At 44.1% G+C, this 23530-nt stretch overlaps 1 protein-coding gene across 3 annotated transcripts in view; it reads right to left on the bottom strand.

Moving 5' to 3' along the window:
* PRKG1 (protein kinase cGMP-dependent 1) overlaps nucleotides 1-23530 on the bottom strand; it is a 383398-nt gene that overhangs the window by 138132 nt on the left and 221736 nt on the right. For all 3 annotated transcript variants that reach the window (XM_071438575.1, XM_071438577.1, XM_071438574.1), the window contains exon 4: nucleotides 1499-1604. In XM_071438575.1, the coding sequence (XP_071294676.1) occupies nucleotides 1499-1604 (106 nt within the window). The remainder of the gene's footprint in view (nucleotides 1-1498; nucleotides 1605-23530) is intronic.

Raw genomic sequence — 23530 nt, 5'->3', positions numbered from 1 at the left:
TTATATGTATATTCCTATTATACATGGTATATAATATACATTTTAAATAATATCTACTTGTATAAACTAATTATTAATATTTTTATAATTTAATTATAAAATTATGTAATTTAATAATTATAGAAGTATTAAAATAGAATTATATAAAATTATATAGTTTTATAATTAGATAATTAATTTTTTATTAATAATGGCATTATTAACATTTATTATTAATAATATTATTGTTATTATCTCCCTGAGTCCCTTTCTTCTCCAATACTACCTGGGACAAGCTGGGTGTAGTAACAGCTTAGTAATGTCTGAGTAGCACTGGGATGGCTGAAAGCCTCACAGTGGCCTGGGCCTCCCCTTGCCTACAATTCCTGACATTTCCTTCCCTTTGGGATAATTTTGGTGACACCAAACACAATCTGTTCCTTACACTGTGGCACTGGATTTCATGAAATCATGGAATGGTTTGGGTGGGAAGGGACCTCAAAGCCCATCCAGCGCCACCCCCTGTAAAATATATGCAAAAAATATATGTAAAAATATAGTGATTTTTCATAGAATCATGGGATGGTTTGGAGTGGAAAGAACCTGAAATTGTTTTCTCCCCTGCCATGGGCAGGGACACCTTCCACTGTCCCAGGCTGCTCCAGCCTGGCCTTGGGCACTGCCAGGGATGCAGGGGCAGCCCCAGCTGCTCTGGGCACCCTGTGCCAGGGCCTGCCCACCCTGCCAGGGAACAATTCCTCATTCCCAATATCCCAGCTAAATTTCCACTCAGTCATTTTGAAGCCATTCCCTGTGTCCTGTCCCTCCATCCCTTGTCCCCAGTCCCTCTCCAGCTCTCTTGGAGCCCCTTTAGGCCCTGGAAGGGGCTCTGAGCTCTTCCTGGAGCCTTCTCCTCTCCATATAAACACCCCCAGCTCTCCAAATAATCATTATTATTCATTATTGATCCTCTCCAACTTAAATCTCTGAAGGAACCTTTGGGAAAATCAAATGGAGTGAGTGAAAATTTTGTTTTTCTGTCTTTATGTTTATGTTACTCATCCAACCTGCATTGTACAGCAACCTAAAGCTCTGCTTTCCTAAAAACTCCCATTTTACTTCCAGAAGCACAAGAACACACACCCAGTGGATCTGAACCTGTTTAAACCCCAGATTTTTCCCTTGAAAGGGTGTTTTTTTGTAAAAATGTGTCTTTTCTGACACACTTTGAATGACTCATATGAAAGCTTGTCTCTCACCCCTCAGCTCTGGGACTCTTTGCCAATGAATAACTCACAACAGGAACGAAACTCCCCCACAGCAAAGCTCCCCCTCCTCTCAGGAGGATGGGCAAACAGCAAATAAAAATCATCAGAATAATAATAATAATAATAATAATCATTTAAACTGAAAGAGATGAGAAGGAAACAAATCAAATACTGCACTCACAAGAAAAAAAAAAAGGCAAGAGAGGACGGCAGTTTCATGGGATTTTTGGATAAATAAACAAGTGCCATACCTTTTCAAAAATTCCATATACTCAGTATGCTTGATGAGGCCAGTCCTCATCATTATTGTTTGAAAACATTGCCGATCAATAGCCCAAAGTTTCACATTTACGAGAGCTGGAAAAAAACAAGACAAGGGGAAAACGTGATTAGCAAAAAAATGTCCAAATTCCTGTTGTGAACTGCAGAGGAAAACGATGTCATTGGGAATGGGGAGCACTGCAAACCAGGAAATTCAGCTGCTGGACATGAAACATGCACTGAGAGGATTGGGAAGGTCCTGGTGGATGGGGGGTTTTGGAAAGATGGCCTGGAAGCAGCTGTGAGAGGAGGAGAAATCATGGAAGGCCAAAGGTGAGCAAGGATTTGGGGTCAGTTCATCACAACCTGAGTGATTTTGGGACACTTTTAGGGCATTATCCAGCAAAATCCATTGAGGTTTTGTCCTGCTCCCAAGGAAATTTTGAGACCCAAGCCCTGCTGCACCCTGATAATGAACCACCTCCCACCTGGCGAGGTTTTGAGCCATTCTTTTCCAACTTTACTTTTTTGGGTCCCTGATGAATTCCAGGATTTCTGAGTCACTCTCCAAACACCACATCCTATTCTTCAGGGGCAAAATTCCATGGTAATAAAAAAAAAGGGAAAACCAGTGCACAGAGAGCAGAGCCCCAAAAGATCCAGTTTTCATCTCAGCTGTGGCTTAGACATTTGCATTAACCATAAATGCTTGAGTAGATACAGTTTATAATAGGGCTTCTCCTTAGAGAAACAGTTTGATTAAAACTATTCCCAAGACCTCTACACTTGTATTAATTTCTTTTTATTTTTTCAGACAGTGAATGCAATAAATTCCATACCCATGCCCCCTTTTGACTGCAGGAAACAGCACGAAGCAGAGAGACTTTCAGCAAAATATTTACAAATACTCCCACTGATAAAATCCATGAAATGAATGGGCTTTGATTTGCTGCTCCTTCAGCTCCCAAACCCCCTCCTTAATGAGTTTTTATCCCTAACTGCATTTGCAAGATAGAAAAACCTTCAAAGTGCAAACTCAAAGATTTTTTCTTGACTTGCACGGCAGAATGGCCCTTAAAGCCTCTTCTGGTTTTCAACACAGAAACTTCTCATGGAGAAGAATTTTTAGTTTTCTAATCAAAGCAACACCTGCAGGGCTGGGCACTGCAAAGCTCCCTGGGCAGCCCCTGCCAAGGCCTGAGCACCCTTTGCATGCAGAAATTGCTGCTGCTGTCCAAGCTGAGCCTGCCCTGGCCCAGCCTGAGGCCCTTTGCCCTTGTCCTGTCCCTGTTCCCTGGCAGCACAGCCCAACATCCCCTGTCAGAAATTGTGGAGAGGTGCTACTCTCTCATTTAACAGCCATAACACATTATTATATCCTATATATTTTAATAAAATCCTTATATATTTAGGATATCCTATAGATAGGATACATATGTTATATATATTTATCTACATATATTTATATATAATATATATAAATTATATCTATATTATATATAATATATAAATTGTATTATGTATTATATATAAAGATATATAATATGTATATTATATATAAATTATATATTATGTATAAATTATAAGTATTAATATAATAAAATTAATATTATAGTATAATATTATTATATGATATATAATATAATTAATATAATATAATTTATAATATTAAATTATAAATATGTTATAAAATTATATTAAAATTATATATATTATATCTTTTTATCTATAATATGTATATATATGTGTGTATATATATATATATATATATACACACAACCTCTGTGTTATATCCTACATATTTTAATAAATTCACATACCAGCCCCCCACACGGTCCATGCAGCCCAGGAAGTTGCTGAAGTGCAGACAATGCACTTGTGTATTAATTAAACCACTAATCACACCTTATATTCTCATTTCTCCTGCCTTAATGACAAACAGCTGCTTTACTAAAGGCTAATCAGGGTAGAGATTTAAATGTCAGCAAGACCCTTATAATCAGCATGTGCAGCATCTCCTGTTGTGCTGGAACCCCCTGTCAGGGCTGAAGAAACAGGAGGAATTCTGTGGGATTTCATGCCTTTAAAGACTTCAAAGTTATCCATTTAGGAGTGCCCTGAGATGAAAAATAAATCTTTGGGATGTGTCCCACAAATTCAACATCCACTGGGAATTAGAACAGACACAGACAGATTTCCTGGCCCATCCCTCCCCACAGAGTCTGTGCTGGATGCTGGAAGTAAAATATAAAATATCCCATTCCCTGACTGCAGGAGGCACAGCCAGAAAGGAAAATGAGAAACAAAATGATGGAAGGAGATGTGTCTCTAACAGGAGTTTCCCTTCTCAATAATCTGAAACATCATCCTGCAATCAGAGCTGGGATGCTACAATTTAAGTTTATTGCCTCTTTTACACTTTTTTTCCCAACAAAGTGCCATAGCTGGGGTTCTGTTTCATCTTTGGAACAGCACACAAGAAAATCACTGCTCATCCTAAAACCCCCAGGAGTTTGGGCAGGGATGCCCAAACCTGTGATTTCTATAGGGCTGCACTTGTAGGAGCTCTCCAGGTGAGGGGACTGGGCACTGCAGAATATTTGAATTGCACATTGAAGCTACAGATTGATGGGAATTTCTTCATTTGACTTCATTTCTTCTCATGGAACCAGTGGCTGAAGATCATCAGCTCCTTTTTCCCTTCCTCACATGCAAAGGCAGTGAAATAAGGGAGGAAATGCAAAGTTTTAAGTTAAATATTTACAGAAGAGCAAGAGATTGATGGGAATTATGATTTCTGACAGGTTTCTGCTGTGGTTCAAGGGCTGAGGACAAAGGAAATGCTGCTGGAGAAACAGGGAAGAGCTGAGTAAAAATTGTCAGGATTTCCTGGGTCAGAACTGCATGGGGGTGGAGATGTTTTCATTAAAGTTTAAATTGAAATGCTTGCCATGGTTAAACCCTAATTCCTGATTGAAGCTGACTGAAATTATCTAAATCAATGATTTCAGTAAATGAATCAAACCCCTCTCTCCATCAACACGCCTGATTAAAGCAAATTTAAAAACTCAATAACCAATTTCAAACTTCTTTTCCACAAAGAGCTATTTCCAAACTTTTCTTCCTATTTATTTACCTGGGAACCCATGAAATTGTATCCCAATTGAAAGGGGTGAACAGAGGGGTGCAGAGTCCAGCCCAAAAGCTGGGAAATGTCCCAGCCTGTTCATCCATGTCCAGAGCCTTCTCTTCTCCAACCCTAAATCTCTAAATAACAGGGATCTTTCATTACTGAACCTCTCCAGGCCTTAATTCTCTTTATTTTCAACACTTCCATCACACCCCCAGCCTGCCAAAGGACAAAATTTGGGCTGTTTTGCTTCATTTCTTCTCGTGGACCCAGTGGCTGAAGATCATCAGCTCCTTTTTCCCTTCCTCACATGCAAAGGCACTGAAATAAGGGGGGAAATGCAAAGTTTTAAGTTAAATAGTTACAGAAGAGCAACTTAAATGCTGTTGATGTTATTTAATCTGGTATATTTTATGTTAGATAGGTGGGGAAGTCCTGAATATTAAAAAATCCTTGAAATCAGAGCAGCCAGCAGGGGCATTATTTCCCAAATGAAATGCAATATTCACATGGTTCTGCATTCTTTAAGCATCTTCCCAAGTTTTTTATGTGCTCATTGAAGCCTTCCCAAGTTTTTTCAAGGATCATCAGGTGAATCATCCCCAGCCCAAGTGCTGCTGGCAGCATTACCAGACCTGAAAATTATTATTCCTTTGCACCCCAAGCTGGAATTCATCAGCTCATTTTGCCTTTTGGGCTATTTTATCCCAAAAATTGTTTGTTTATCTGCCCTCAGGCAAAGGAACAGCCACAACTTTGTGTCCTTAGGGCTTTTTTTGGCAGACACAACATCAAATTTCCACTCCTATTTAACCCTCCTCTCACCTGGGCTGGGTTTGGCAGGGAATATTATGGAAATTAGGAAAACACAGCCATTTCCAGCTGTTTCTGGTGCTTCCTGTTTCAGGTATGAAATGATGATGAAAGCACATTTAACTCAACAGGAGGAGCACATGGAATTAATTTATCCCACCAAACACTCTGGGAATGATGAGGGAGGCTCCAGAATACAGCATGGAGTGATGGAGAGGATGCATCCAAGGGCTGGAGCAGGAATAAATTCCTTTATTCCCAGATGTTTCTGTCCCAAATTTCTAACAACAGCACTGGCACAAGCATGGCTCCATCCTGATATCCCATTTTTCAGGAGCTCCTTTCCCTTTATTCCCCAGGGAGGCTTTGGCAATCGGTGAAGGAGTAATTTAAATTAGGCTGAGGATAAATGCAGAGACAGAGAAAACCTCCCACTGCCAGGAGGTGGAGTTAGATGGGATTTTGGGAAGGAATTGCTCCCTGGAATGGATTTCCCAGAAAAGCTGTGGCTGCCCCTGGATCCCTGGAAGTGTCCAAGGCCATTCCATGCCTGGAATACTTGGGCTGCTGTTCAATCCCTGGTCTCAGAGGTGCCAAATGATAAATGCAGGTTTTTTCAGGAGGAAAGGAAGCAGGAAGGATGTGGGAGCTCCAGGGAGCTCTGCTTTCACTCCTGTCAGCTCCAGGAAGGCCAAAAATTCCAAGGAAATGTGTAAGGTTTGCTTAGGAACAACACCTGCCTGGAGAAGATCAGAGAAAACCAAGGAAAGAAGCAGAGAGAGAAATTGTTATTACCAAAACCATCTGGAGTATTACATATAAATATAAATTAAATATAGAGTATTAAAAAAATAGAGCTTTCACTCCAGTCAGCTCCAGGAAGCCCAAAATTCAGGGAAGTGTGTAAGGTTTGCTTAGGAACAATATTTGCCTGGAGAAGATCAGAGAAGACCAAGGAAAGAAGCGGAGAGGGAAATTGTTATTACCAAACTCTGCTCTTGAATAAAACCACCTGGAGTATTACATATAAATATAAATTAAATAGAGTATTAAAAAAATAGAGCTTTCACTCCAGTCAGCTCCAGGAAGCCCAAAATTCCAGGGAAGTGTGCAAAGTTTGCTTAGGAACAACACCAGAGAAGACCAAGGAAAGAAGCGGAGAGAGAAATTGTTATTACCAAACTCTGCTCTTGAATAAAACCACCCGGAGTATTACATATAAATTAAACAGAGTATTAAAAAGGCACCTGAAACTATTGAATTTAACAGTATTAAACAGATCTGACAACATCTATCAGCCAGGGCTAAGCACAATCAGCTGGAGCAGGTGCTGTGGAGGATCCTGGGATTTCTCTTGGAGTAATCCAAGCTCCTGTCCCAACATGCCACAGAAAACTCCCAATGAATTATTCAGGAATAACCTCACCCTGGGTGATTTGATCAGTTGAAGGCCCCTGATGTTTCCCAGGTGTTTGTTTTTCTCTAACAGCACTCCCAGTCTTTGCTGTCTCCCTGAAATCTCTCCATCCTCTCCTGCAGCCTCCAAACTCCTTAATGAGAAGTGCTGGCAGGGATTAATTAAGGAAGTGTTCAATTACATCAGGTATTTTTCCTTGGAATTTCAAACCACTTGTACTACAACCCCTGCTAATTACCCATCCTGATTTGCTCTTTTCAAGCTGTTCTTTTACATAACCTTTCCCTGTCACCTCTTATTCCTCCCAGCTCTGCTCCTCTCACATTCTTACAACACAGAGGTTTGCCCAGGTTTTTAATTAACCCTTGTACAAGCTCCCAAACTACCTCAGAAATCTTCTTCAGTGCTGCACACTGAAAGCTGAAATAATTCAGGAAGAACAAGCTGAGGGCCACAAGAAATAGTCCCAAATCCTATTTGGAGTGTGATGGAGAGTGATGTGTGTGTGTGAGGGGAGAATAATGGAAAGACAAAAAGGATCTCAGGCAGGTCAGAAGTCTCAAATTAAAGAACTCATTTAGTTCACTGACTGTGAGAATGGGGTGAGGGAAAATATCTCCAGTTATTTGGGGAAGGAAGAGGGGTAAACAACACAAATCTCTCCTGGAAGGTGGAGATTCAGCCTGGGACAAATTGGCTCACTGACATGCCAGGAAAGGGGAATGAGAAAAGCAATAAATTCACATTTAGAAGAGATCACAAATCAGTTCTAGCTCCTTGCCTACAGGAGCTCCAATCCCAAGGAAAATTAATATTCCCAATTAAAGAGGGGATCTTAACACAGCCCTGGGTTGGAAGGGAAGGTGTTGATGAATGGAGAAGTTGATGTGGGGGACCATTAAAAAGGGAACAGGAAGAACACCACTAAAAAGACAACTAAAAGTGCAGTTTGTTTTCCCTCCATAACCAGTCCCAAACATCCCAGTGCTAATCCCAAACATCCCTACAGGTCCCAGCAAGGGGATTTTGCTGCAGGAGCTCAGGGCATGCCTAGGGTGCCATTCCCTCTGCAGGGATCTTCCCCTCCAGAGCAGCATCCTGGACACTGAGCTCCAGAGTTTCCAAAGGGAAGGTGTCACCTCTGCTTCTTGAGCTGCTTTGTAGCTTTTATTTCTTTTCTAGTTCAACTGTATGAATTTATTTTGCTGCTGGAGCTCCGAGCTGCTCCCTTGGGCTTTGCATGGGACAAAATTAAAATGTGCTCTGAAGTGATGGCCCCTAAAATAGCCAAATTGCAGCTGTCTGGGTGTAAAACAATGTGAAAGATCTCTTTTTACAGGATGTTAGGAGCAGAATGATTCTGCTGAGCAACAGGACATGCAGAGAAATGAAGGAGTTTTGGACTAAATAATATGAAATAAAGCAGTGGAATGAATTATTCTGGGATTGTAAGACTGGTGAAGCTGAACCCCACAATCCCCTCCACAGAAATGGCAGGAAGAAAATGGAAATAATCACAACACTGAGATGCTTGTACATCCCAAGGACGATTTCTTGTCCCTTGTCCAAGAGGCTCCAGGGCTGGGGCTCCCATTCTCCAGCTGGGATTTGATTTTAGCAGGAAAAAGACATTGAGGAAAAGGGATAGAGGGAAAAACCACACACCCTTCAGAGGCTGCATGGACAATAATCTCACAGGAAAGCCATGGCATGTTCTTCACCTTCTGTTTTCTCTCCAAGCCTGAAATGTTGTTGTCAGACCTTCTCTCCATTGAAATCAAAACTCACTCAAGTTTCTAAGATCTACTCATTTAAACCAGATTTAGATGAGATATGAGGGAGAAATCCTTCCCTGGCAGGGTGGGCAGGCCCTGGCACAGGGTGCCCAGAGCAGCTGGGGCTGCCCCTGGACCCCTGGCAGTGCCCAAGGTTGGACATTTGGAGCAGCCTGGGACAGTGGAAGGTGTCCCTGCCATGGCAGGGGTGGCACTGGGTGGGATTTGAGCTCCCAACCCAAACCAGTCTGGAATGAACTTCACCCAGCACAATTTCAGCAGCAGGAGTGAGGATTTTGTCTCCTTGCCCCACACTCAGCTGCACATTTCCTGCTGCCCACCAGCCTGCAATTGAACACCAAACAGAATTGCTCCATTGCTGCCACCTGCAATCAAAGCTAAACTTCCAGCTTTGAGCTGCAATCCCAACATTTTGAGAAACACAGAGCAGTTAAAGTGGGGCTTGGCAGCACACTGGTGTCTCAGACATCTTTTATGAAAAATCCTTTCCTTAGGATTTTTCCTCCTGAGAAGCTGAGAGGCCTCAGGAACAAAATGCAAACAATGATTTTCTGCTGCTGTGGAATGCAACAGGGGCATCTGGGATTGGTCTCACATGGTTGTTTCTAATTAATGGCCAATCACAGCCCAGCTGGCTCAGACTCTCTGTCTGAGACACAAGCTTTTGTTATCATTCTTTCCTATTCTATTCTTAGCCAGCCTTCTGATGAAACCTTTTCTTCTATTCCTTTAGTATAGTTTTAATGTGATATATATCATAAAATAATAAATCAAGCCTTGTGAAACATGGAGTCAGATCCTCATCTCTTCCCTCATCCAAGAACCCCTGTGAACACCATCACACACTGGGAGCATGAAGCAGCTCAAAACCCCAACAACACAATAGCTTCTCTTGGTGTGATTAAAAAGAGGCACTTAGCTAAATGAACTTTGCAGTAATTCCCTGGGTTTCAACACTTCATTTCCCAAGAGCAGCATTTCCTACACAATGATTAAATAATCCCTGCTCAGATTTTTCTCTCCTGAGCATTCCCTGTTTTCCACACTGTCCCATCCTGTCAAATCCCTGGGCTGTTCTGCCTGGCTTGTAAAGGTCTGTCCTAAAGCTTTTGCTGTGCTTAAATAGCACAAAGGGGGCTGCATTAATCCACTGCCCAAGGTTGTGTGTGCCCTGGGGAAAAGCTGGGGTTTTTAGGGACTTCCTCTATCCAACAAATCCCAAATCCAAGGAGATCCCATCCCCACAGGAGATCTGGGATAACAGGATCATCACAGATTCCCAGACTGGTTTGGGTTGGAAGGATCTTAAATCCCATCCAGGCCCAGGGCAGGGACACCTTCCACTGTCCCAGGCTGCTCCCAGCCTCAGTGTCCAACCTGGCCTTGGGCACTGCCAGCTTAGAGATCTTTTCCAACCTGATGGATTCTCCAATTCCAAGTCAACCCTCTCCTGTGCAGCCTCAATATCGTGTCAGCTTTGACATCCAGGTGTGGTTTTGCCCAGTTGGCTTTTTATTCCCAACTCTGCACCTTTCTCTTCCTGAAATGAGCTGATCTCTGGGATTTTCCTTGCTCCTGCACTTGGAGAGCTGTGGATCACCAGAGGCTGCACAGAGCAGCAGCAGCAGCAGGTCCTGAGGAGCAGGGAAAGGAAAAGGGCAATTCTGAAATGCCACAGGAGGAACTGTTCAAACACTCCCCGGTGGCACTCCTATCACTTCAGAGCCTTTTTGGGCTGTCTACTCCAGAAGTCAACATGGGGAAGCTTTGTAGGGTGGCAGGAGCAGGTCTGGATCCAGCAGCACTTGGATCACACATGGTGGCAGCTCTGGGAGGTGTTTCTCCACCAAAACCAAACCAGGGTGGCAAAACCTCTGTTGTGGCAAAGCAACAGATGGAGAGTGGGGCACAAGGAGAGCACTCCCATCAACACCTGTCTGCTGCTCCAACCCCAACTGGGAGGCAGATGGAATCCTAAAATCATAGGATCAGGCATCACTAAGGCTGGAGAAGACCTCAAGGACCAACCAAGCACACAGATCCACCACTAAACCACCAAACAGAGCCACTGGCAGTGCAAAAGGCACACAGCTTGCTGCAATCCAGCTGAAATTCAGCTGTTTATAGGCAAAAAGAGAGGAAAAATATAAATATCAGGAATTTCTCTGCAGAGGGAAAGGGGGATATAAAGAAATTAGGGCAACTTTTGTTGCAGGGGGTTTCAGCCATGCACTGCTCCCAGGGCTGGGGAAACAGCCCCAGGGTGCACAGAAAGAATTGGAAATTCCTCTTTTTGCCTGCTTTGTTTCCTCTGGGAGATGAATAAAATAACCTTTATTTCCACACCACACCCAAAGGCCCCACCAGAGCTCCAGGAGCTCTTGGACAAGGCTCCCAGACACAGGGTGGGATTGTTGGGGTGTCTGGGCAGGGATGATCCCTGTGGGTCCCTTCCCACTCAGACATGCAGACATCCCACCTGCAAGAGGGGTCCCCAGTTCTTCCCTCAGAGGTCATGCATCAACTTTGGGAAAAACCCTGAGCCCCCAAAGGTTGCTCCTGAAGCCACCCCATCAGCAGTGAGGTGAGGCTGGATTTCCCTGGCTGGCAGAGTGGTTAATGGGATTCATGAGGAGCTGCTTTTCCAAACCATTAAATCCATAATACCAACAGAAATAACATCATGTGTTCCATCAGGGAAACTTGTGGGGTTTCAATAAATGCTGCCAGGGACAGCTGGAATAAAAACATTCCCCGTGCATTTACAGGAGTTGTTCAGGGCCATAACGCTCCTCTGGCTCTTGGTTAATATATATGTCAAATAAAAATGCCTTCCTGATATGCAGAAGCATCATTCCATCATTCCAGAGGGTTCTGACTCTGGTGGAAAACACTGTTAACTGAACACTGACTGTGCAAGTTGGTGTCTTGGCTGGAATGCTCAGAAATCACGTTAAAAATGGAATATTGAGGAGCTTTTTTCCTTCCTCTAATAATATTTATTAATTATTTTGAAATGTCTGCAGTCCCCAGCCAGCAGCCAGTTTCCATAATTCACACAGCACTTGCTGCTGCCTCCCAAAGAGAGCAGTGAATGTAGTTAAAACACACTGAAATCTGCCTTCCCTGGAAAATTTGCTCATGGATTTCAGAGAAAATTATGTGCCAATGCTGCTGTTCAGGAGCTCTTATTTTTTGAGAGGCAGCAGTGAGCTCAGCTGTTGAGGGAAAACAGACATGAAAGACTGAACTAACAAGTGTGGAGATATAAAACATGGATTAAAAACTGGATTTGGTTGATTGGAGTTGAGAAGGAGAAGGTTGGAAGGAGCAGGCGAAGGAGAGGTGGCCCTGACAGGGAAACCAGGCTTAGATGAACCTCAGGATGTTTTGATGGAAATTGAGATAAACCAAGAGAAACTGAGATAAACCTGGGACAGGCAGAGGTAGGAGAGACTGTGGCAGATGGGATCCCAGAATCTCAGGATGGTTTGAATTGAAAGGGACCTTAAATCCCACCCAGTGCCACCCCTGCCATGGGCAGGGACACCTTCCACTGTCCCAGGCTGCTCCAAGCCCCAGAGTCCAACCTGGCCTTGCCCCTGAGCTCCAGCACATGGCAGGGATGGTTCTGTGTGTGTGCCCCATTTCAGGGTGGGAGATGATGGACACTGAGGAGAATCTGCTCCCCTGAGCCACAGGGAAGGCATTTCCAGCTCCTTTCCAGCAACCCAAGCAGCTCAGCCTGTCCAGGCACGGAGCCAGAGCAACCCCAGGGAGCACCTCAGGAGAGCCCTGGAGGGGCTGAGGGAGCTGGGCAGGGGCTGGAGCCCCAGGAGGGGCTGAGGGAGCTGGGCAGGGGCTGAGCCTGGAGCAAAGGAGGCTCAGGGGGCCCTTGTGGCTCTGCACAACTCCCTGCCAGGAGGGCACAGCCAGGGGGGGCCGGGCTGTGCTGCCAGGGAACAGGGACAGGACAAGGGCCAAGGGCCTCAGGCTGGGCCAGGGCAGGCTCAGCTTGGACAGCAGCAGCAATTTCTGCATGCAAAGGGTGCTCAGGCCTTGGCAGGGGCTGCCCAGGGAGCTTTGCAGTGCCCAGCCCTGCAGGTGTCCCAGCAAGGGCTGGAGGTGGCACTCAGTGCTCTGGGCTGGGGACAAGGTGGGCACTGGGCACAGCTGGCACTCCATGGGCTGGCAGGGATTTTCCAGCCTCAGGGAATCTGGGATTAATTTCTGCCCTAATGTCAGGAGCCTGGAGTTATTTTTAAACAAAGAGGGGACATCACACCTCCTTCAGCTGTTTCAGCAAGCAGACCCAGCAGCCTCCAGCCCTTGTGAAGGCAGGAATTTCATCCTCCCTGCCCCCTGAAATCCTCCCCTCTGTGATTTCTGCACTAACATTAAATTCTGCCTCTCGTTGCATGTTTAACCTCTCCCCAGGGCCATGTTTCAAGCACTTATTTCTCCTGATTCAGGGCATTGTAAGGTACTTATGCCTCAAGATCCTGATCCTGTGAGACACAGGATGTGCTGGACAGGCTCCAAAGGTGCACAGAAATGAATATATAGATATAAAAATATGTAAAGAGAACAAGGGAGCAGATTCCAGCAGCTTTAGTTATGTGCTTGCAGCTCCCTGGAATTCCACACATTGGTTGGCCTGTGGATCATACCCCAAAATTATTAAGAAATAAAAACATTATTATTATTATTATTATTATTATTATTATTATTATTATTATTATTATTATAGTATAATTATAATTATTCCTTTATATTATATTATTATATATACTTTTTATTATTACTATTATATATTGTAGTATATTATTATACATTAGTAGTAGTAGTAGTAGTAGTAGTAGTAGTAGTATTAAAAATAATCCACAATTCACTGAACAAGGCCTTTACTGAGGAATAATTTGCTCTCTGCAAATCTCTGACATGAAGGATGAAATCAGACTGAGCTGAGACACAGCCAGAGCAGCAGCACCAATCCCAAAACCAACTGGTTTTCCATTATTTCCATTATTTCCACTTATTCCTTCCCATGCTTCTGTTAGGATAAAGTGGGTTCCTATTGAGCCTCAGTGATTTTGGCCAGGGAGAATTTCCTCCTTAATGTTCATTTTTACAGCTTTAAAACTTTGGGTTTTGTGTTCATCAGAGAGGAGCTGGAAGGTTTATTAAACATGGAGCCTCTGTAGAAATTCTGGTGGGAATTCCAGTGGAACAGGCTGATTTTAATCGAGTTTTAATAGCACAGAGCTGAAGGCAGCTCCAGTTCATTTACTGAGGTCTGGGAGTTTTGAGAAGTTGCTTTTAATTTGGAGCTTGAATTGTATCTTCTCCTCACTTTCTCTTCCATAAAGAAAGTAAGATTTTGTCCTACAGATTTCTACAACAAAGAACAAGGACAGCTCACCAGAGTGGAAAAATATATTCAGAACTAAATACTGCAGAGGAATGAAGGGTTTGAAAACTCCATTGCCTTAAAAAGACAGGAAAAACTCCAATAATGAACTGGCATTTAAAGGAAGCTGCATTTAAATCAATCACACAAAGATGGGGAGTGGAACCAGAACCAAGGGCAGGCCACAAGTGCTGGAAAATCCATAAATTAAGATATTTCTATATAAAGTTGCAAAGGTCTTATTTTAAGCTGAAAGTTCTCAGCAAAATTCATTGAAAAGGGAGGGCTCTGTGCCACAGGACAAGACACTTGGGAAACTGCCAGGTCAGAATTACTGAGTGACCTCAGTTGGATCCTTTCTTACCCCAAACTGTCTCATCCTTAAAGCAGCCTTGATCCCAAATAGCAATTCCCCAAAGAGCTGCTTCAGATCTGCTTTCTGCTGAAAATACTCCAATTTATTCCCCATGAAAATGAAAACTCCCAACTTCCACCCCATGGTCAGCCCTAAATATAAAACAAATTAAGAGAGAAATGTGGAAACTTGAAAGGAAATAAAAAAGAGCAGAAAAAGGGAAAGTAAAAGTTAGTGGTGGCATTAAAAGCATCTCATTGCATCCCTGAGAATTTGGGAAGAAATATAAACCAGATGTCCCCAAAATGACATGAAATGGACAATAAAAAAGTGTGAGAAGGAGAAAGACAATCCTTTAAAATGCTGATTGTACCTGGATGAGGGAAAAACAGGGACAAACCCATGGTGAGGGACCCAACAGAGATTTCTGAGGAGCACCAGGGAGAAGGTTGAGAGTTGAGAGTAAAATCCTTACCAAGAGAAAAGGTTTGGGATGCCAGGATTTAAAACAAGGCTGGATCAGGAACAGACCCCCCTAAAGAGACCATTCTGCTTCCAGCCAGGAGAAAAAGGAACCAAAGAGGGGTCAGGAAGCACTTCCAGAGAATACCTGGGATAAGGGATTGCCTACATGGAATTGTGCTGGCTTTGATGCACCTGAACTCAGGGCTCTCACAGGATTATTTCAGCACATGCCCCTCACTGTGCAATACAGGCAAAAATAGAGGTGGAAAATACTGGGAAAATGACTCCCAGAGGGTTCAAGAGAATTTCCCACTGCCTGGTCTGATGTCTGGAATCAGAAAAATCAGTAAAAATTAGGTATGAATGTATCAAAGGGGTCACTGCTACTCTTGCTGAGTGTAGGAGTAGGAAATGAGACCCTTGGTTCCCCAAACTCAGCCTGGGAAGGGCTGGAATTGCTTCCCTGAGCATTCCAGGGGCATTTTGATGTGGTCTCTTCACAAAGGCTCTGAGGGAAACTCAGGAGGGTTAAAGACACCAAGCACCCAAGAATCCTGGGATGTACAGGGGGATTCCTGCTGTCCAACATGCTCTGGAAAAGAAGGGAAGGGGAGGGTGAGGAAAGGGGATCAAACCGGGTGATGAGATAAAACCTGCTGGTAAAAGCCAAAGAGGAGCTGCTGGACACTGTAGAACTCACAAATAAAAGGGGATTTGGTGCTGTAGAACCCACAAATCCAACGAGATTTGTTGCAGTATAACCCACAAATCCATCAGGATTTGGTGCAGTAGAACCCACAAATCAAACAGGATTTGTTGAAGTAGAACCCACAAGTCAAACAGGATTTGGTGCAGTAGAACCCACAAATCAAATGGGATTTGGTGCAGTAGAACCCACAAATCCAACAGGATTTGGTGGAGTAGAACCCACAAATCCATCAGGATTTGGTGCAGTAGAACCCACAAATCCAATGGGATTTGGTGCATAGAACCCACAAATCCAATGGGATTTGGTGCATAGAACCCACAAATCCATCAGGATTTGGTGCAGTAGAACCCACAAATCAAAGGGGATTTGGTGCAGTAGATCCCACAAATCCAACAGGATTTGGTGCTATAGAACCCACAAATCCAACAGGATTTGGTGCTGTAGAACCCACAAATCAAACAGGATTTGGTGCTAAATCAAGCAGGATTTGGTGCTGTAGAACCAACAAATCAAAGGGGATTTGGTGGAGTAGAACCCACAAATGAAAGGGGATTGGTTGCAGTAGAACCCACAAATCAAATGGGATTTGGTGGCATAGAACCCACAAATCCAACAGGATTTGGTGCTGGAGGGTGGAAAATGATGCATGAGGGGAGAGCTGAGCTGAGCAAGCTCCAAATTAAAATTCTTGCCCACAGAGACAAGGCTGTCATGGCTGGGCAGGAGCCACCACACAACAACCCCTCAATCACCAGCTCCATGTTCAGAACAGCCAAAAAGCCAAAAGGATTGGGAAAAGGAAGGTGAACCAAGGGGAAAACCCTGCTGTGGTCCCTCCCTCCAATCCCACATGGAGCCACTTGGCCAGGAGGCTGAAGGAGAGCACAAAGGAACAGGGAGAAGGGCAGGGGAGGAGGATTAGGGACACCTGGCTCTGGGGGAGGGATCTGGCCCAGGTCTTTTGGAAGCTCCAAGGGAGCTACAGCCTCCTTCTGATGGGCTTGGAAAAGGCAAAAGCAAATCCATTAAAAAAATCAGCTGGGATTTGCCTTTGCTGCCTATTCCCTGACAATGCTGCATTTGGAAACATTTCTGCACTGGGTGCAGGACAGAGCCTTTTTAAATCACCAACTTTCAGTATTTAATCCTATGTTTATTCCTTACCCTGCATTCCTGGAACCAGGCTACACAAACAGGGGACATGGATCAAAGCTGGGACACCACCTACATCAGGATACAGATTTTCCTTGGATCCTCTCCAAGTTTGAAATGCAAGAGAAGGGTAAGAGCATGAAATATTTGTGGCTTTTGGACATTTCCAAGCAGCTCAGAAACACGACTAGCTGGAGATGTCCTATGGCATGGCTACAAAAATATCCAAAATTATTATCCAAAATCTCTGTCTTCTTCTGCCCATAAAATATCACCACAATCTTCATTACCAGTATCCTGGAATGGTTTGGGTGGGAAGGGACCTCAAAGCCCATCCAGTGCCACCCCTGCCATGGCAGGGACACCTTCCACTGTCCCAGGCTGCTCCAGCCTGGCCTTAGGCACTGCCAGGGATCCAGGGGCAGCCACAGCTATATTCCAATGTATATTTTAAATATAAAAAAAAAAAAAAATAAAAAGCAGCTATGAGGGCTGGGGGTGATGAAGATGCTCCAAGTGGGACAACACCTAAAAGGAAAAAACTCCCATCACCTAAAGGAAAAGCTCCATTTGTACAAATCCACCCTTAGTTGTCAGCAGCTGAACTGCTTCTTCCTGAGCTCTTCTGAATTCAGCCAAATGTACAAATCTCATTAAAAATACTCAGGATATGGACTTAAGTCCACGTCACTATTTTTTTTTCTGGTTTTTTTTTTTTTTTTTGGTCAGTGCAGCATCCAATGACCTAATCTGGGAATCAATCAAAAATCACTCCAAAGCTGAATTTCTTACTGGTGCCAGGAGTCTGGGTTTGGATTAATCTCAAACTCTGCCAGGTGCAACCTGAAATCCCAAATTCCTACAACATTGAACCCAAAATATGCCCTGAGAGGCTCTCCCACAGGGATCCCTCAGTGGTTGAGAGGTACCTGAGCCCCACAGGGCATTTCCAGCCCAAACCCTTCTGGGGTTCTGTGATTATTATGCAAATAATCACACACTGGCATATCTGGAAAACCTCTGTAATTCACATGTCAGCCCTTCCTTGGCTCTCCTCAAAAAGCTGCATCCTTCTCTATCAATTTCCCAGGAATGCAAATTATCCCAGCGAGCTCTGTGGTGTAATTAAGCCATAACCTTGATTACATACTCAGCCTCCCAATAGATTGTTTATTCCTCATTATCAGCATACAAATATCCCAGGTAATCATTCCCTGCCTCGAAACTTGGCCAGGTTGTTCTGATTTCAAGGCAGAATGCAGGCCCAGCTCATTGAATCCCAGGATCCCAGAAAGGTTTGGATTGGAAGGGATTTTAAACCCATCTTATCCCACCCCTGCCATGGGCAGGGACACCTTCCACCATCCCAGGCTGCTCCAAGTTCTGGCCTTGGACGCTTCCAGGGACTCAGGGGCAGCCACAGCTGCTCTGGAAATCCATTCCAGGACCTGCCCACCCTGCCAGGGAACAATTCCTCATTCCCAATATCCCATCCAACCCTGCCCTCTGGCACTGGGAATCCATTCCCTGTGTCCTGTCCCTCCATCCCTTGTCCCCAGCCCCTCTCCAGCTCTCATGTTGGGGTGGAACTGGAGGAATTTTAAGGTCCACTCCAGCCCAAACCATTCTATGATGCAGAAAGCAGGAGCAGGGAGCTCATTCTGCCCCTGTACCTGGCCCTGCTGAGGGCACACCTGGAGTGCTGTGCCCAGCTCTGGCCCCTCAGGCTGGGAAGGACCTTGGGACGCTGGAGCCCATCCAGAGGGGGCAACGAGGCTGGAGAGGGGCTGGGAGCACAAACCCTGTGAGGAACCACTGAGGGAGCTGGGGGTGCTCAGCCTGGAGAAAAGGAGACTCAGGGGTGACCTTGTCACTCTGTACAGCTCCTGAAAGGTGCCTGTGCTCAGCTGGGGCTGGGCTCTTTCTCCAGAATGAGAGGACACAGCCTTAAGCTGCACCAAGGGAAATATAGGCTGGATATTAGGGAAAAGTTTTTTACAGAAAGGGTGATAAAGTTCTGGAATGGTCTGCCTGGGGAGGTGGTGGAGTCACCACCCCTGGATGTGTTTAAAACCAGCCTGGATGTGGCACTGGGTGCCAGGGTTTAGCTGAGGGGTTGGGGCTGGGATGGACTTGATGATCTTGGAGGTCTCTTCCAACCCAGCCCAGTGATTCTGTGAATTCTGTGAATGATACCGTGGCAGTAAATCCCCAGGATAACCTTGGGAAAAGCAGTCATTCCACGGGTACAACCCTGTTCCAACACCTCCTGGAGTCAGCAGAGGTGGAAGATGCTCAGCCTCAACCCTGATGATCCCAATCCTTCCTGAATTAAGATCTCCAGCCTACCAAAACAATTTCTCCTGCTGGAAATGCTCCTACAAGTGAAAATAACCACAATTCCCAGCAAAAACAGAAGGATTTTAATCTATTGCCATGTCAGTGGTTAGTATCTTAAATATCCTTTGCTGGGCATGTCCAGGGGATTGATTTTCTGATTAAAAATGCTGCTGCTCAGCTTTTTTCAGAAGGAAGAAATTACAGGTGTCAAGAGTGAACCCTAAATTCTATGAGACCCCCACAGCCTGATTTAGAATTCTATGGGATTTCAGGCAGAGGAACCCAAGAGCATAGGAGATTTAAACTGGCCCAATAATTAGGCAATTATTTAATGGATTGGAATTAGGGACAACTTCAATTCAGCAAAATCCTCTTTCCTTCTGAGTGGAAGGCTCTTGTCCTTTTTGTTTTTATCTGGTTTTATCTACAGTGTTTTATCTGGTTTTATCTACATTTTATCTAATGATGAGATTTCAGGGGGTCTGCTACAAGATATGCACCAGTTTTCATCACTGGACACTTCCAACCCCATCCCAACCTCACCCCCAGCTAAGAAATACTGACTTCAAGTACCTGTAAATTTGATCTGTGAAGTATTAAAGGTAATTCATGTTGTGTATTCTATCTATAAATCCAATTCTTCTCCTGCTGGGTGCATTTTACCCAAGGAGTGAGATCAGGGTAACAACAGAGGCTGTAACCATGTGGCACATCTGGGAAAAACAGAACACCAGCATGAATTTTCCCTCCAATTCCAGTCCGTGCCTGGTCATGGATTCCACCAGAACCAGGTTGCTCAGAGCCCCATCTGACCTGGCTTTGAAGCAGAAATTTATATTTTATTTATGTATCCATCTAGTTGTACATTTATATATGTGCATGAAGAAAATATGGATATATTTCCATGAAATCCTGGCATTTCATGAGCAGCTCCCCATGGCAGCTCAGCTCAGGGCTCATCTCCTCCTGCAGGAATTGTGCTTTTCCTGGTAAGGCAGACCCACCAATTCCAATAATCACCTTAATTCTGCATTTCCCTGATTTTATTAACTTAAATGGGACCCATAATCCAATTGCAGCACAGACTCCTTTAAATCAGAGCAAGGGCTCTGCCTCTGTCCTGAAATACCCATGACAAATCCAGGCTGGATCCCTCAGGCAGCCCTCCCACACCTCAGGGCTGAAGGCTCCAACCTCAAACCAGCCAACCAACAGATAGCATTTGTTATAAAAGAATAGCAAAATAATTATTAAAAATCAACAACGTAGAACTCCTCGTTTTAAAGGTGAAATTTGTGCTCAACAGCCAATTAAATCAGGAAATATAAAGTAATTAATTGTTTATGCTTTCCCCTGTTCTGCAAGTGAAGGTGTGACCAAAATGATGAATGAATTTTTACACTTTGTTAAATATACTCTATTTTTAGTCTCACCCTTTCCTCTACTCCTGTGTCTATATTTCAGTTCTGTTTAAGAGGTTTTTTAATGAATGCCTACAGATGATGCCAAAATCTTTCTCTTTCTCTTTCCTGATGATCTGATTTTAATGCCAAGGTCACTCTGGGCTGGGTTAGGGTTTGGGGTTAGGGTTGGAGTGACATTAAATGTCCATTAAATGTCCATTAAATGTCACTCCAAGAGCTGACAGAGAAGCACCAAAGTAGATGCTATTCAATTATTAATGTAAATCCAGTCAGACTGACTCCAAAATTCCCTCACACAAAATTCTCAGGACTCACATTTTCCTGCCTCCAAACAATAAAAGGTTTTGTCCATCCCCCTTCCTGGGACTTGTGCAGATCATAAAGAGATTTTTGGAGCATCTTCTGGGTATCAATTCCTCTTGTATAATCACAAAAATATCTGCTTTCTCCCCACACCTCATCCAAGGAACGCCCATCCCACATCTCCTGATTTTCCTCTGATGTCCCACATCTAAAGGAGTCCAGACTGATCCATCCTCACCCTGCTTGTGCTGCCATCAAACAGCTCCATCTTCCTCTCCCTTTGCCTTCAGGACACCCCACCACCAAGCTGTCATTCCCTAATCCCAGCCTGTTTTCCAGGTCAGCAGTTCCATCTCTCCAGATTAGCAACTCGCCCACGGATTGTCCTCCCTGTGCCTTTGGAGCCCACACCTCCCAAAAGTGTTTCCAAAAACCTCTGCAAAGGGTGGGCACTGAGCCATACTGAGCCTCTCAAACACATCAAATCCATGAAGGACAGAAAGGAATCCCATCCACCCCACAGGCAGCAAAAAACGTGGAATATTTAGGGCACGGAAATTGCTGGAGCTGAGTTTTCCTGCCTTGAGGCAAACCCAAGGGCTTGGTATCAGTCACAGCTCAGTTCTGCCACTCATTCCACTCCATGCCCATTTTTCCAAACCTGGACAGGGCTTGGAGCCATCTGGGATAGGGGAAGGTGTCCCTACCCATGGCAGGAGGTGATTGCGATGGGATGGGATGGGATGGGATGGGATGGGATGGGATTTAAGGTCCCTCCAACCCAAACCCCTCTGGGATTTTATAACTCTAACCTGACTTATTAAAAGCCTGCACTGAAAATAACAAATCTCTGAAGGTTCAGGATTAGTCAGAATCTTTCTTGCAAAACCTCCCAAATCCATTAAAGTCCTGGGAAGATTAAATGCAAACATGATTAGCACTGATTCCAGAGAGTTGGTTTGTTGTCCCAGTTCTTGAGTTCCAGTTTTCAGCCCATGAAGCACCTCCCTGTGCAAACACAACTGAATTTACATGGAATTTCCATGGTGCTCCCAGTTGTTCCCCCCTCCTCTGGCACTGGTTTGTTATTGGGATTTACACTCACTGCAGGCAATCATTTTTTTTAGTTGAAAGGTCTAAAGGCAAGGATTTCAAGCCAAAAATTCTAAATCATTCCACTCCTGTTGGAGATAAAAGGAACTACAGAATTATGCAGATTCCTACCCTGCTCCTCTACATCCTAAACCCATCAAAAACTGGGATATAAAATGCCAGGATCTCACTTGATGATTGGGCTTTCAAGGCATCTTTGCCTTGAAAAATGCTGGATTTTGCCTTGGATTTGGGGATGGAAAGGACCTCAAAGCTCATCTCATTCCACCCCTGCCACGGGCAGGGACATTTCCTGTGTCCCAGGCTGCTCCAAGCCCTGTCCAACCTGGCCTGGAATATTTGCAGGGATCCAGAGGCAGCCAGAGCTTCTCTGGAAAATCCATCCCAGGGCCTCACCATTCCCACAGGCAAGAACAGCAGAGGACATTTAGGTCCTCTCTGGGTCATTAATTTCCACCCAATTAAGCAGTATTTGAGGTTCTGGCTCAAATTAACTGAAAATAAAACGTTCCACTACTGAATCCCAGAGAGAAAAGAGGGAAGAAAATCACACAGGAAAATATAGGAATCATTTTCTATCCATACAATATGGGATGTGGTACATTTTTGACAGTAAAGAAGGCTCAATAAGATTTATTTTATGTCATGAAAGGAAAGAAAAATTTGAAATTTGCTCTGAAAATGTTTTCTCACAGTTACAAACTCTACAATTCTGCTTTCATTTTCACCTTGCATTAATTCTGTTTCAGAACTCCTCTTACACACAGAACCAGATTTCCACATAAAATATCTGCTGTGAAAAGCAAAACAGCTTGAGGCCAAATGGAACAATCTGACCCTTTCTGAGTGATTTACTCTTTTTTTGTAATCAAATCTAAATGCAATTAAAATCAACATGTTCCTGTACAGAACTCTTGGCATGATAGAGAATTAAACAACCCCAAGCCCCTTCTAACAAGCATTAAATGTCACTCCAACAGTTGACAGAGAAGCACCAAAGTAGATGCTATTCAATTATTAAATATAATTTGGGTTATTTTTCAAGAGTGATGACTCCAGAGTCACCAGGGAGCTGCAAGGAACTGTAACTGGAGTTTTGACATCTGAAATGATTTTTTAAATAATTCATGGGACCTAGTAATGCTTTACTCCTGAGTTTTTTCTATTGTTTAGATGAAAATGAATCATTTGTGGGGGGGGAAGGCTGAACATCTGCTGACAAGCTGCCAGCAGAGAGGGGGGATGTGGACAAGCATCTGTTCCCAGCAGCTTGGGAAGGGACTGGGAGAAATTCCCAGCAAGAAATAATCCACAATTCCCAGATGGGGCAGGGATTTGTCCCTCCTGGAGTGGTGGGATGGGGGATTCTCTGCAAGGGAGCTGCCCTGCTCCTCACCTGGGTTTAACCTGGAACAGTTCCACTGAAATGTCTCTAAGGCTTGGCACTCCTTTGATCTCAGATTATTACACCCTTTATTTAGTGGAAAAACCCTTTCTTAATCCAAGGTCCTGTGTTTTCTCTGATTACAGGGTGCAATCTTTTTTCCTTGGGAAAGGAAAACCTTTAGGACCATCGAGTCCAACTGTTCCCCCAG

The sequence above is a fragment of the Agelaius tricolor genome, unplaced genomic scaffold, assembly GCF_023055355.1.
Source record: "Agelaius tricolor isolate 1412-34295 unplaced genomic scaffold, bAgeTri1.0.p SCAF_13, whole genome shotgun sequence".
Lineage (NCBI taxonomy): Eukaryota > Metazoa > Chordata > Aves > Passeriformes > Icteridae > Agelaius > Agelaius tricolor.
This window is presented reverse-complemented; position numbering and strand designations above follow the sequence as displayed.